Source organism: Ursus maritimus, unplaced genomic scaffold, assembly GCF_017311325.1.
Source record: "Ursus maritimus isolate PB19 unplaced genomic scaffold, ASM1731132v1 scaffold_14, whole genome shotgun sequence".
Lineage (NCBI taxonomy): Eukaryota > Metazoa > Chordata > Mammalia > Carnivora > Ursidae > Ursus > Ursus maritimus.
Genome location: NW_024423786.1, coordinates 44071548 through 44084587, shown reverse-complemented (window position 1 = coordinate 44084587; position 13040 = coordinate 44071548). Strand labels below are relative to the sequence as shown.

Genomic DNA, 13040 nt, shown 5'->3' with positions numbered 1-13040 from the left:
TCAAAAGGTACAAACATCCGGGGTCCGTGGGTGGCTCAGTTGGTTGAGCGACGGCCTTCGGCTCAGGTTGTGATCCTGGAGTCCCGGATCAAGTCTCGCATCTGGCTCCCTGCTCAGCAGGGAGTCTGCTTATCCCTTTGACCCTCCTCCCTCTCATGCTCTTTCTCTCTCTCAAATAAATAGAATCTTAAAAAAATAAAAAAGGTACAAACTTCCAGTTATACAATAAATAAGCACCAGAGATGTAATGTATAACATGATGACTATAGCTAACACTGCTGTATGATATACAAGAAAGTTGTGAAGAGTGTATCTAAGAAAGGTGTTAAGAAAGTAGATCTTAGGGGTGCCTGTGTGGCTCAGTCAGTTAAGCGTCTGCCTTCAGCTCAGGTCAAGACCCCAGGTCCTGGGACCAAGCCCCGTGTTGGACTCCCTGCTCAGCAGGGAGTCTGCTTCTCCCTCTCCCTCTGCTCCTGCCCCCAGCTTGTGCTCTCTCTCTCTCTCATTCCTCACTCTCGCTCTCAAATAGATAAAATCTTAAAAAAAAAAAAAAAAAGTACATCTTAAGAGTTCTTTTAAAAAAAAGTTTTCCTTCTGTTTTTGTACCAACATGAGATTCTAAATGTTAACTAAACTTGCTGTGGTCATCATCTCACGATATATTTCAGTCATATTACTATGCTGTACACCTTAACCTTATACAGTGCTGGATCTCAATTACATCTCAATAAAACTGGGAGAAAAAAAAAAGCAGGGACTTGACCAGAGGTTTGTATGCCCATGTTCACAGCAGCATTACTCACAGCAGCCAAGAGATGGAAACAATCCAGTGCCTATCAATAGACAAACAGGTAAACAAAATGTGGTATATCCATACGATGGAATACTACTCAGCCTTACAACAGAAGGAAACTGACACATGCTACAACATGGATGAACCTTGGACACATCATGATCAGTGAAAGAAACCAGTCATAAAAAGATAAATACCAGGGCGCCTGTCTGGCTCAGTCTGGCTCAGAGCATGCAACTCTTGATCTCGGGGTCATGAGTTCGAGCCCCATGTTGGGTGTAAAGATTGCTTAAATAAACAAACAAACAAACTTTAAGAAAATTTAAAAGGACAAATACCATATGATCTCACTTATATGAGATCCCAAAAGTTACCAAATTCAGAGACAGAAACCAAAACCGCAGACACCAGGGGCTGGGGGGGGGATGGGGAGTTCGTGTTCAATGGGGACAGAGTTTCATTTTGGGAAGACGGAAAAGTTCTGGGGATGGATGGCGATGATGGTTGCATACGCACCTAATACCACTGAGCTGTACACTCAAAAATGGTTAAGAAGGAAAAAAAATGGTTAAGATGGTAATTTTATGTTATGTGTATCTCACCACAATTTTTTTAAAAAGGCTCCAAGAAACCGGAATCTCCCTTTACAAGGAGAAGACCAAAAAAATAATAAATAAAAATAAAAATAAAAATACAATTTAAGAAAGGCTCTAAGAGGTTCCAGTAAAGACTCACTCATTGGTCTTAGCACTCCCAAGGCCTCCCTGACCATGGTCATAGGATGGAACACCCCAGAAAAAAAGTTTGTCCATGCAGTGGAATGAAATCAGCGTTGGGTCAGTCCCCCCCCAGTGAGCCTAGGCAGGGGATGATGGAGCTCGTCTACACCCGCATAGGTCACTGCAGTCACAATGCTTAGTTGGCTAGATGATGAAATTAACCCCAACTTCCTGCCTGGACACCCCTTACCCCCACGCCCTCCAGCTGCCCCACTACCCCAGCCTCCCTCCTATGGCCACCCTCTCAGATCTCACGCAGACTTCGGCAATCTCAGCCTCTTCCCAGACGGTTCTGCCTGCCCCACTTCCCACGGCACCTCCTGCCCACAGCCCACTGTGCTTCTCCCTCCTGGTAGTCATCACCCATGGTCACCATCACCACCATGTGGGCCTCCCCCACAGAGATGTGAGGACCTTGGGATGCAGCCTGGCTAGCCTGCCCACCATGAAGCCCCCAGGCCCAGAATAGCACCTGGCCTGCCTCAACCCACCAGCAAATCCCAAGTCAGTCTAATAAACAGAACAACGAGGCCACATGCACATGTCCAGGTAAGGGTTGCGGAGGACACATACCCATATCAGAAAGAGGCCAAGGAGTGTGAGGAAATATAAGGGATGGTCCCTTGTTACTCAGCCCTTACACACTGGGGCTCCGCTTGCCCAGGGTAGACGATGGAGGAAACAGAACCCCCACCTCCGATCCCTAAGAAACAGCATTCTTCAGTGGAGAGGGGGCTTGGCCCCCGAGACTGCCCTTATGTGACTCCCCGACAGCCAAGAGCTCACATGTAACCTGAAGGCAAAGGCGGAGCCACTGCATCCAGAGCTCTGGGCCTGAATCCTCACACTCCATACGCAGTGGCCACCAGCCTGGTGGGTCAGCAGTCACCACCACCCCCCCACCAGGTCAGGTCAGAAGTCTCTTCAGAAACTCAGCCAGCACTTCCTGCCCCTCCTCTGCTCTGTATGGCCCCTGCTCACTGCCCACTCCACCATCACCACCTGGTGAGGCTGCTCAAGGGATAGAGAAGGGGAACATGCAAAAGGGCCCAGCTCCCTCAACACAGTGGGGTGGGCTTCCTGGCAGGAAAGTTGCTAAAGAATCTGGGGAAAGCCATTTCTTAATTTAAAAAAGAAACCCTTTACAATAGACACAAACAAGCAGATATTTTAAACTTGTGGTATACCAACATGTGCATACAAGGCGGGGGGGGGGGGGGGGTGACTGACCAGACGGGATGGGATGACAGGACCCTCTGACCTGGGGTGCCCACTACTATCTTAGGTGCTGCTTCAACCCAGGAAAACTGAGACTAAGGAGGAAGCCTGGGTCCCCAGGCTGTCAACTGGAGTTAGCTAGAGCCAGTTTACCTGACCCCAACTCATGGTCCTCAGCATCCTTTGAGGGAGGCACCTCCTTATTAGAACACCTTCCCTTCGTGTCTTAGATGGACCCAGGGACAGCAAGGCCAATAGTAAGGAGCTGACACCCACCGACAGCGCAAGGTAGGAGTGGGGGTTGCTGGAAGGGCACACATTCAGGAAAGGTGTCCCCGAGTCAAGCCTCAGTCTCCCCATCTAAAGAACAGTGAAAACACCCACAACAGCACAAAGGCATGGAGGATTAACCACAGTCCTCAATACCAGGCAGCTCATTAACTTCTCAAGGATGGGGTGATCCAAGGCCGCCTGTTCCACAGCACATCTGAGAAAGCTGGGAAGAGATGAGTGGGCACAAGCCCCTTGACCCAACTTTCCCAATGCTTTGGATGGCATCACTTGCCCTCCATCCAGCCTTGGCTCCCCCAATATCCTGAGCACCCACTAACCAGAAACTGGTCACACCAGCACAATAAGGGAAACCTGGCATCCAACTACCCCCGAGCAAAGAACACCATCTAAGAACTGGGAAGAAAAAGGCTGCTGGCTTCCAGAACTGCCACATCAGTTCAAAACACCTTCCACTTAAAGAACCACATGACATCCACATCTGGGGACAAAAGCAGCAACGCAGAAAGGTGTGGGCTCCACAGCCAGCATCAATGAGGCAGCACAAACACATCTACTACCCCATCCCTCGACATCGATGGTGACAATGAGACGCACCCACCACAGACCTGCAGCGGCTCTCTGATCAGCTGTCCTCATCTTTCCTCCAGCCCAGCGTCACTCCAGAGACAGCTGTCAACATCTTTTCAAGCCACACATAACCCGACTCTCACAATCCGGGCTCAGGCACAACAATCAAGCTGAGTGTGAAGATGTTTCTGCCACATGGCCAGAATCAGGAAAGGTTAAAAATGTCTGCCTCCCCAACTAGCCACAGATGGCTGCCCAAATACTTCTCACATCTGTCCCCTTGCCCATTCCCCAGTGCCACCCCAGCTCAGGCCCTCAGAGCCTCCTTCCCCAGCCGCCCGCCTCTAGCCCTGCCCTCCCTGACCATTCACCACCACGGGCCAGACCACATCTCTCCCGAACCTCAGTTTCAACATACAGAAGTGGTGTCCACTCGGCCACACGCAGCCTCATGCTCCCCTTTGATTCACAGGCACACCAGAGATGCCGCTCACTGCCGTGCAGCGCCTCTGCACAGCCCATAGCGCGGGACGGCAGACAAGGCTCCCAGCACACGGGAATCCCCAGGATTGGTGTGCTGCCCCAAACACACATACTTGAGGAATACTGATCCGTCATGGTGCACACTGCGAGGGAGACGCAGTCACTAGAAAGTAAAGCTTACGGTTATATTCAATAACAGAACCAAGATGGTGTCAGGGAAGAAGTAAGATCTGACACCATATGAGGGTACCGCTGTGATGATGAGCTGCCTGGACACAAGGCAGAGGAAGGCGCCCAGGTGTCAACAACAACCATGGCCTGTGCCCATGGGAACAGGAAGTCCTTTCAGGTATTTTGCAAGTTTCCACGCTGAACTACACTCCCTTTACAGTAAACTTCTTAACATGTGTTACTTTTAAATAAGAGTTCGGTGACCCCACGAACTTCACAAACATACGATGTCCACTCCCCTCCAGAAGGGCTGTGGGGAGTCACCAACGTGCCCCGCTGACCTGGTGACTCAGCCGAGATCCGCGTCACAATGTGGCCAGGGAGGGACCGAGCCCAGAGAATATAATTAGCATCAGACTCCAGTGCGGCCACTTGGTGTGGGCACAGGAGGTCTCTCTAGATGGTTCATTTGGACACCAGCTTTTTTATTAAAGAGTAAAGTGACAAAACAACTACACATTGTAGTTGTCTACCACTCATTGCACCTACAGGTCAGAGGTCATTTGGTCTCAAAGGCGTCCCTTTGGGCACTTGGTGACTGTAGAGCAGTCACATATCACAGGAGGTCAGACAACTCCAGGCTGTGCTCACCACAGACTAAAGGGAAAATCCTAAAGGTCGGGGGGGGGAGCAAGGCCCTAAAAATGAAGGACCCAGAGGAGGCCAAACCCCAAAGGCACAACAGGGATGGCCAGCGTGGGCCCGGCCAGGCTGCATGAAGCAGGGCTGCTGCCACAGAAGCAGATTTCCCGAACCCAGTGTCTGCTCCAGGACCAGAGTTACTCAGAACGGGAGAAGCAGCGTTATTTTCAAAGACTCCCCAGAGATGTCACAATCCGGGTATGATGTCAAAACTACTTCAAGGGTGATGAACTCTGGCCTTGCCGATGAGTCAACAGAGGGTGGGTTTCCGCCAAGCAGACTGCTGTTTACACACAATCGCCACAGTCACCGTGGTGCAGGATCAGCATGCAAGCCGGAAGCCTAGTCAAGGGTCACAGTGGCTGAAGCCGGGTTTGGGCCCTCATATGCAGCCTCACTGGCTGCCTGTGGAAACCTCCATCACTTACCCCACACCCAAGGTCACTCACACATCCTCCCACGGCACCTACGAGACATGCACCTTCTAGGAAGGACTCACCCCAGCCAGAACTATCAAGAGCCCACTTTGAAACACACAAGTACACTGAACCCCTACAGCCAGAGGGCAGGAGACAGGAAGCCATGCTCTTGACACCTGGCCCAGCCCACCGGACCACCTCCCTTCAGAGAGGGCAGAGCTTGGAGCCACGCATGGAGTTCAAGCCTGACGACTGGTTCTCAGTCCCGTCCGAGCTGGGGATTTCCTTCCAGTGACGATCTCCTCACCTGAGAGGTGGGAACCATTCCCCACCACAGGGCTGACAGACAGCGGTGAGATAAATGAGCGTGTGCAGCTCGGGCCAGTGCTGGCATGTGGGGTGTGATCCACAGGTGTTGGTTATCCCCGTCTTTAGGCGTTCTCAGGGGCAGGGGGCACTGCAGCAACCTCAGGAATCTGCACAGCCATTCATGTCACCAGGGCTTGCAGGAGTCCAGAACGCTGGCGTTTAACGAGAACTCGAGACCATGGTCCCAACTTTCCATAGCTGCACCCCGGTGGCTCAAACTCCCTCCCAACTCAAGTGGCAGCCTGGGCCAGTGAGGACAGTCCAAGTGATCTTGGGCAGGTAGACGAGGACCCTCTAAGCCCCAACTGCCCCCAATGCATAGGGGAAACAGCAAGCTAGCCTTCCTGCCAAGGTCACCAAGAAGATGTCAGAAGCCTGGACAAAGGGCTTAGAGGGGCCTGGCCCACAGCCAAGAGGGGCAGCCCCCAGCTATTCCTGAAGACAGCCAGTCTGAAAAGCAGACAGGGCTGGCAAGAAGCTGCCCTGCTTGGTCCCAGTGACCCCTCTCCAGAAAGGGGAGACAAGCCTACCTCCCAGGGCCTCGCTGTGGGAGGGGACCAGAGGCTAAATTAAGGCTCCTCCTGCCACCAGTGCCCGAGCTGACATCCACACAGCCGCCCCCTTAGCAGCGGGTGAGCAGCCCCTAGCACAGCTCTACAAGAGTCATGGACTATTTGCTGCAGGTCCCTTCCACCTCCTCTCCCCACACACCCTTCCCCAGGACAGAGCCACAGCAGCTGCCCTCCACGCCCCAACACCCTCCCCAGCCTCTTGGGTCTTAAGGCTTGAAGGTAGCATGCCTGGAACCCCCACGCCTCCCTGCACAGGACCCCTCACCAGGGAGACCTCAGCTCTGGCATCTCCTAGAAGCACCTCTCTCAATTGGTACCTTTCACACTGCCGTGCACCATCACATCACCCCATTATATTTCCTTCCTGATGCTGACTGCTGACAAGTTCTTTGTACCAATTTCTGTGCTGCCCTGTTCACAATATGTCTCCTGCCTCCAGAATGTCAGCTCATGATGCTAGGGGCTCATCTTGGTCACTTCTGAATGTCCAGCACTTGAGCAGTAGCCCTGTACAAGTCAGGTGCTCAATCAGATTTAGGCAGATGCAGGAGCCCAGGCTCCCTGTCTCCCACAGTCTCTATTCAAACCTCCAGGTGGGAACCAGCTCTGGGTATAGGCACCAAAGGCTGAGAACACAGAGGGAGGGAGGGAGGTGTCAGGGCTGCACTGATGGCCACACATGTGCCAAAGAATCCCCACAGCCCTGAGAGAAGAAGGAGCCAGAGCTTAGACAGGGCAGGGCACTGGGACCCTCAATAGTCCTGAGAAGGATCCAGAGGTCAGAAAGAAGCCAGGCACTGGGACCCTCACAGCCCTGAGAGAAGAATCTGGAGCTGGGAGGGGTTGGGTACTGGGACCCTCACAATCTTGAGAAGGAGGATCTAGAGCTCAGAAATGGTCAGGCACTAGGACCCTCCCAGCCCTGAGAAGAATCCAGAGCTCAAAGAGGGTAGGGCACGGGGACCTTGCAATCCTGAGAGAAGAAGGACTCAGGGCTGGGAGGGGTCAGATACTGGGACATGCACAATCCTGAGGACAAGAAGGATGTGGAGCTGGGAGAGGTTTGGGCACTAGGATCCTCATAGCTCCAAAGAGGAGGATCCGGACTGGGAGGGGGTCAGGCACTGGCCCAAGGCCTCAAGCAGGTAGCACCAAGATTTAAACCCAGATAGGCTACAATCCTCAGGCTTCCTGAGTCCCTCCCCGGGCCCTCAATTTTTACTGAACAACAATATGCTCCTCTCCACCAAGCAGCTTATAAACCAGGAGGAGAAAGTCACTCAGCAACAGAGCCCACCAAATCCAACAATGAAATACCCGGTGGTTGAGGCAGGCGCCCCAAGGAGGGACACTTCCTCAGAGTGGCCAGGGAACATTTCTCTGAGCAGGTGCATGACGCTATCTTGGAAGAATGGGTCCACACTTCCTCCCTCTTCTCTCCCAGAAGTAGCCCATCACAGTGAAAAGGGAGATCTATGGGAGTAGCCACATCAGGACTCCCTCGAGTTTTTTTATATTCAAGGAGAAACTGCATGAAGCCCAAGTCTAGACAGTGGCAGCTGCGTATATTACCTTCTGCCACATTCCAGGCTGGCCACCAGGTCTGCACAAAGGCAGTTCAGACTCCACACCCCTCTGGACCATGGGGGACTTTGACTCACGCTACTCCAAGAGCTAGGATTACAGGCTCTCTTGGGCCACAGAGAAAGTTTCACAGGAACTTCCTCTCCAGTCCCCTGCCACATCTGAATCTGTAAAAGCCTCTTTGCAATTAAAAGTAAAAATAAAAACCCTCTCCACAAGTTGCCATTGGCAAACCATATAACCACAGCACTACAGAATAGAAAACTCCAGACACTATTGACAGCTGTACATAAGAGGTTTTGTTAATAATCCATACACTCCTCTAGTCACACAAACCAGTTCTTCAAGTCACTTTCCCCATGCCCACCACTCAAAAGCACCCAAGCTGCCCTGATTTTAGCTCAGTCCACTACAATGCCCAACAAGTAATGTTAAATATGAAATTGCCGAGTAACTTAAATGACCAATCAGCTTCTGAGAAAAATGCAAATTTGGGTCACCCTCAAAGTTTAGCCCAGCTAGCCAAGATGCCCCAACTGGCTTAGAGAAGTTCTTCAAGGGAGCCCCTCTTGGCTGACATACACAGCTGGGCTCCAAGTGGGATGAGGCGGAGTCTGCAGTTACCTTCACCCTCACATGAGGAAGATCCAGCTTAGTTAGGGGATGTAACCAACACCCTAAATTAAAAATAGCCGTGTGACAGCATGAGGTGGACATACAGGCAGGCCTTCCGGACGACTAGATCAAGCGAGGGCAGCATGGCTGGGAAGGCGGGGCACATAAGTGACCAGGTACCAAGTTCACCTTATTTACATGACTCATGAGCTCTCCCCCAGCTGTTTCTAGGAAAGCCTGTCTTCCTGCAGAACAAGTCAAAATTGCCTAGGGAAAAGACTCCAGACTGGAATTCCACAAGGAAGGGAGACTTAAGCTAGACAGTGTGTGTCGTTCCCCGCCCCCCCCCCTCCGCAACTCCTCACCTGCAAGGGCACCTTAGCCTCATCCTGAGGAATCGTTTGGACAAGGGAGAACTCGCTCTTTAAAATAAAATTTAAAAAAAAAAAAAAAAAAGACCCCTTCTACGAATGGGAAACTGTGACACCAGGACAGGAAGGAAACTGCCCAAAAAAAGTGGGAAGAAGCACGGGAAGGGTGGGCACCAGGAAAGTGGTGGGAACGTAACAGGGGAAGAAATTCCCGGCTTAGCTAATGGTGCTGAACAAGTCTGGGGCAGGAAGAAAGCCACATTCCTTCCTAGTTAGTCTCTCTCCTCACCCGCCCTCAGCCCCCCCATTCCCAGTATACACAAACACACACAAGGGAGCAGGGCCTCCCTAAGCCAGACACCAGACCCCTCCCCAGCCACTTCATGACTATAAACCCACCACTTTCCAGGCAACAAGGAAAAGGGCTCCCAAACCACTTCCCCTCAGGTCCTGACCACTCTGGGCACCTGCAACTTCTGTCCCGACACAGAGGGCACCACGACAAACAGAAATGGGAAGAAGCAGGTTTCTGACCAGGGCCCCAGATGTGCTCCCAAATCAAGCCTGAAAGAAGGTGCACAGCAGCCTCCCCCCAACCCACGCACCCTGGGCCAGGTGGCAGAAGTGAAACGCCTCTAACTTCCCCAGACGGGCCTAAATCAGCCCCTGAGAAGTTTGAGAGTAAGCAGCCAGGTGCAGTGGCCAGAGCTCCCTCCCAGGTGCCCACCAAGAGCTCCCAGCCTGGGAAAGGAACCGTGCCAGCGACCCCACACACATGCACAGCTTCTCCCCCACCCAAAACACTCCCACTCTCAAAAAATGTCCAGTGAGACAGGGTCACCTGGGAGGGGTAGGGGGAGTTGGAAACAAGCTGTCAGTTTCTGCCCAAACTCCCCTACCCACAAACCAAGAACAGTAAGCCCAATTCCAAGGGGTTCATTGGTTTTAAAGCCGGCCCTCAAGTGCAGACTCAGCCTCCCTACACAGACGGAACAGGTTCTCCACAGGTGCCCCAAAAGAGGTGCCCCACTGACCCACCCTGCCTGGGACCCAGACGGAAAAGCCTCAAGCCTCCCCAACCCCCTCCCCCCGTCCCCCAGCCAGGTGAACGAACAGCTCAGTTCCTGCTCAGGGGCTGGGTGAACCCGAGAAGGCTCCGGACGCCTCCAGGTGCCGACTCAGTCGCGCCTCCCCCCACCCCCCGCCCCGCAGACCAGATGCGCGAGCTCAGGGCCCCTCGGCCGCCCCGGGCCGCCCGCCAGTGTCACCTCCCAGAGCCGTGAAGGAACGCGGTTCCCCGCGCTCCAAGCCGGACAGGTGCCCACCCCGCGACCTGTCGGCCCAGGGACCCGCGAGCAGCACCCCGGACGCCGGACCCCGAGCCCCCAGTACAGGACGCCTCCGCGAGGGGCGCATGAGGCCGGCCTGCGCCTCGACGTCCCCGACGGTCTCGCCGGGCCCCGCGCCTCTCACCTGGCTGGCGCGGTAGCTCTCGAAGGCCCTCAGGGCACTGTCGGTGAGCTTCACGTGGAACACGGACACCTTGCTGCCGTCGCTGACCCGCCCGCACGACAGCCCGTAGCTCCGAGCCTCCTTTAGCGCCGCCATCTTGCGACCATCGCTCCCCCGCCCCCCCTTCCCGGTTCCAGCGCCGGCGCGCCGACCCGCCCCGCCCCGCGGCCCGCTGACGCGCTGCATTATTCATGAGACGCGGATGACCACGCCCCCTCTGATCTAGCGAAGCCCACAGTCACCTCTGTACGGCCCACCGAGTGTTGCATTATTCATGAATGCAGCTGGTCGTGCCCCCTATGGGCCTGGCGAAGCTCACAGTCACCGCCCCGATGTGCTGTATATTCATGAGGCGTGGATGCCCCACCTCTCAAGGCCCCAGAGGGGGCCACTTCCGTGCCCGGACTCCGCCCCGACACGCGCACACCTCCAGGCCCCGCCTCAACATGCATAATTCATCACCCTGGCTCAACCAGGCAAGGGCCGAAGCCACGCCCCACCGGCCTCTGACGTGATGCATTATTTATGAGGTCGCTCCTAGCCTTCTGTCCTTGGTTTCTGTTGAGAGCAGTAGCCAATGCATGAAAGGGGCGGGGCAGCTGCAAAACACGTGGGGGGCGGGGCCGCTGCCGGCTTGATGAGTGGGCGTGGCTATGCAAACCGAGAGCGCGTTGGACGCTGGGTTGGGTTGGTGGAGCTTCCCTTAAGGTAAGTAGAGGGGATTCCCTGCCCCGGGCTGTTGAGGAATTAAGGGTGTTGGGGAGGAGGTAAATTTTGCTCATGATAAGGGTACAGTTTTAATAGAATAAAATTCTATATCCTCAAGGTTCCTGAGATATGGTGGTTGTCCAGCTTTCCCATTTTAACGAAACATTTTATGTATCATAAGATTAACCCATTTAAAGTGTACTATTCAGTGGCATTTAGTACATTCACAACACTGTGCAGCCACTACAACTATCTCATTTGGGGAAGTTTTCATCACCCCTAAAGAAAAGCCCTACCCTACCGAAGAGTCATTCCACATCCCCTCTTCTCAGCCCCTGCAACCATTAACCTACTTTCTATTGTTATGGTTTTACTTATTCTGCACATTTCATATCAATGGAATCATAGCATATGTGATCTTCTATGACTGGCACTCAGTGAAAGACTCAGCATGACTTTTTTTAAAAACTAAATGAAGACAACCTCAATTAAAATAGAGTCGAGGCACCTGGGTGGCTCAGTGGGTTAAGAGTCCAACTCTTGATTTCAGCTTAGGTCATGATCTCAGGGTTGTGAGATCAAGCCCCAAGTCAGGCTCTTTGTTGGATGTGGAGCCTGCTTTAGATTCTTTCCTTCACTCTCTGCCCCTTCTCTCTTTCTCTCTCAATAAATAAAGTCAGGGGGCACCTGGGCGGCTCAGTCATTAAGCGTCTGCCTTTGGCTCAGGGCATGATCCCAAAGTCCTGGGATCGAGCCCCATATTGGGCTCCTCTGCTGGGAGCCTGCTTCTTCCTCTCCCACTCCCCCTGCTTATGTTCTTTCTCGCTGGCTCTCTCTCTCTCTCTGTCAAATAAATAAATAAATAAATAAATAAATAAATAAATAAATAAAATCTTTTAAAAAAAGAAATTTAAAAAAATAATAAATAAATAAATAAAGTCAGGAAGTCAGAAGAGGGAGCTCTGTGCCCTACTGACTCATTGTCAAGTGCAAACCCCAACAGAAAGGAGTCTACTTTGCTACCCCAGCAGGATGAAGGATGATTTTCCCCTAGCCCAGCAATAGCCCAGCCAATGAACCTGCCACAACTCAGCCAATGAGAAACTGTCACTACCTTGAACTCTTACTTTCCTCTATAACAGCCCCTCCCAACTTCCTCCTTCTTTAGGAGGTAATGTTTCAACTCCTTTGTTCGGTTTTGCCAATAGTTTTATCATAGTTTGCGTGTCCTGAGTTGCAGTTCCTCTGCTATTCCTGAATAAACCCATTTTGCTGGCAAAATAGCGGCTGTTTTATTTTCAAAATTGATATTTTCAAGGCTGGTGCCATTGTAGCATGTATCAATGTTTCATTCCTTTTTATGACTGGGTAATATTCTATTGTGTGGTTGGACCACATTTTGTTTTTCATTCATCCATTGATGGCCATTTTGGTTGTTTTCACCATTTCATTATTATAAATAGTGCTGCTGTGAACAGTCATGTACAAGTTTTTGTGTGACTGAATATTTTCCCTTCTCCTGGGTCTATACCTATGTGTGACATTATTAGGTGCTATGGTAATTCTATGTTTAACTTTTCAAGAACTTGCCAGACTTTTTTTCACAGGAACTGTGCAGTTTTATTAATCTCTCATTCTACAGGTGGGGAAACTGAGGCTGGAAAACAGCAACTGGCTTGCCCGGGCAAGCTTCTCCTGGGCTCCTGGATCTCCTAACCTATGGGAAGTTCTTGATTTGCTTTTCTTTTCCCCTTCAATCTAATTATAGACAGTGGTCATAAGATGGAGATTTTGAGGTTAAGAGAGAAAGGTGAAATTCAGGGACCTTTTATGTATCTCTACCAAGGTGACCCCCTTAGTTCTGTCCACCACTGCCAAGTTGG

General features: G+C 52.1%; 1 protein-coding gene across 1 annotated transcript in view; it reads right to left on the bottom strand.

The window, feature by feature from the left end:
* Nucleotides 1-10592, bottom strand: part of ELL (elongation factor for RNA polymerase II) — a 73423-nt gene extending 62831 nt beyond the window's left edge. Inside the window, exon 1 of the mRNA XM_040629012.1 lies at nt 10411-10592. Within this exon, the coding sequence (XP_040484946.1) occupies nt 10411-10545 (135 nt within the window). The 5' untranslated portion in view covers nt 10546-10592. The remainder of the gene's footprint in view (nt 1-10410) is intronic.
* Nucleotides 10593-13040: the final 2448 nt, after the last annotated feature.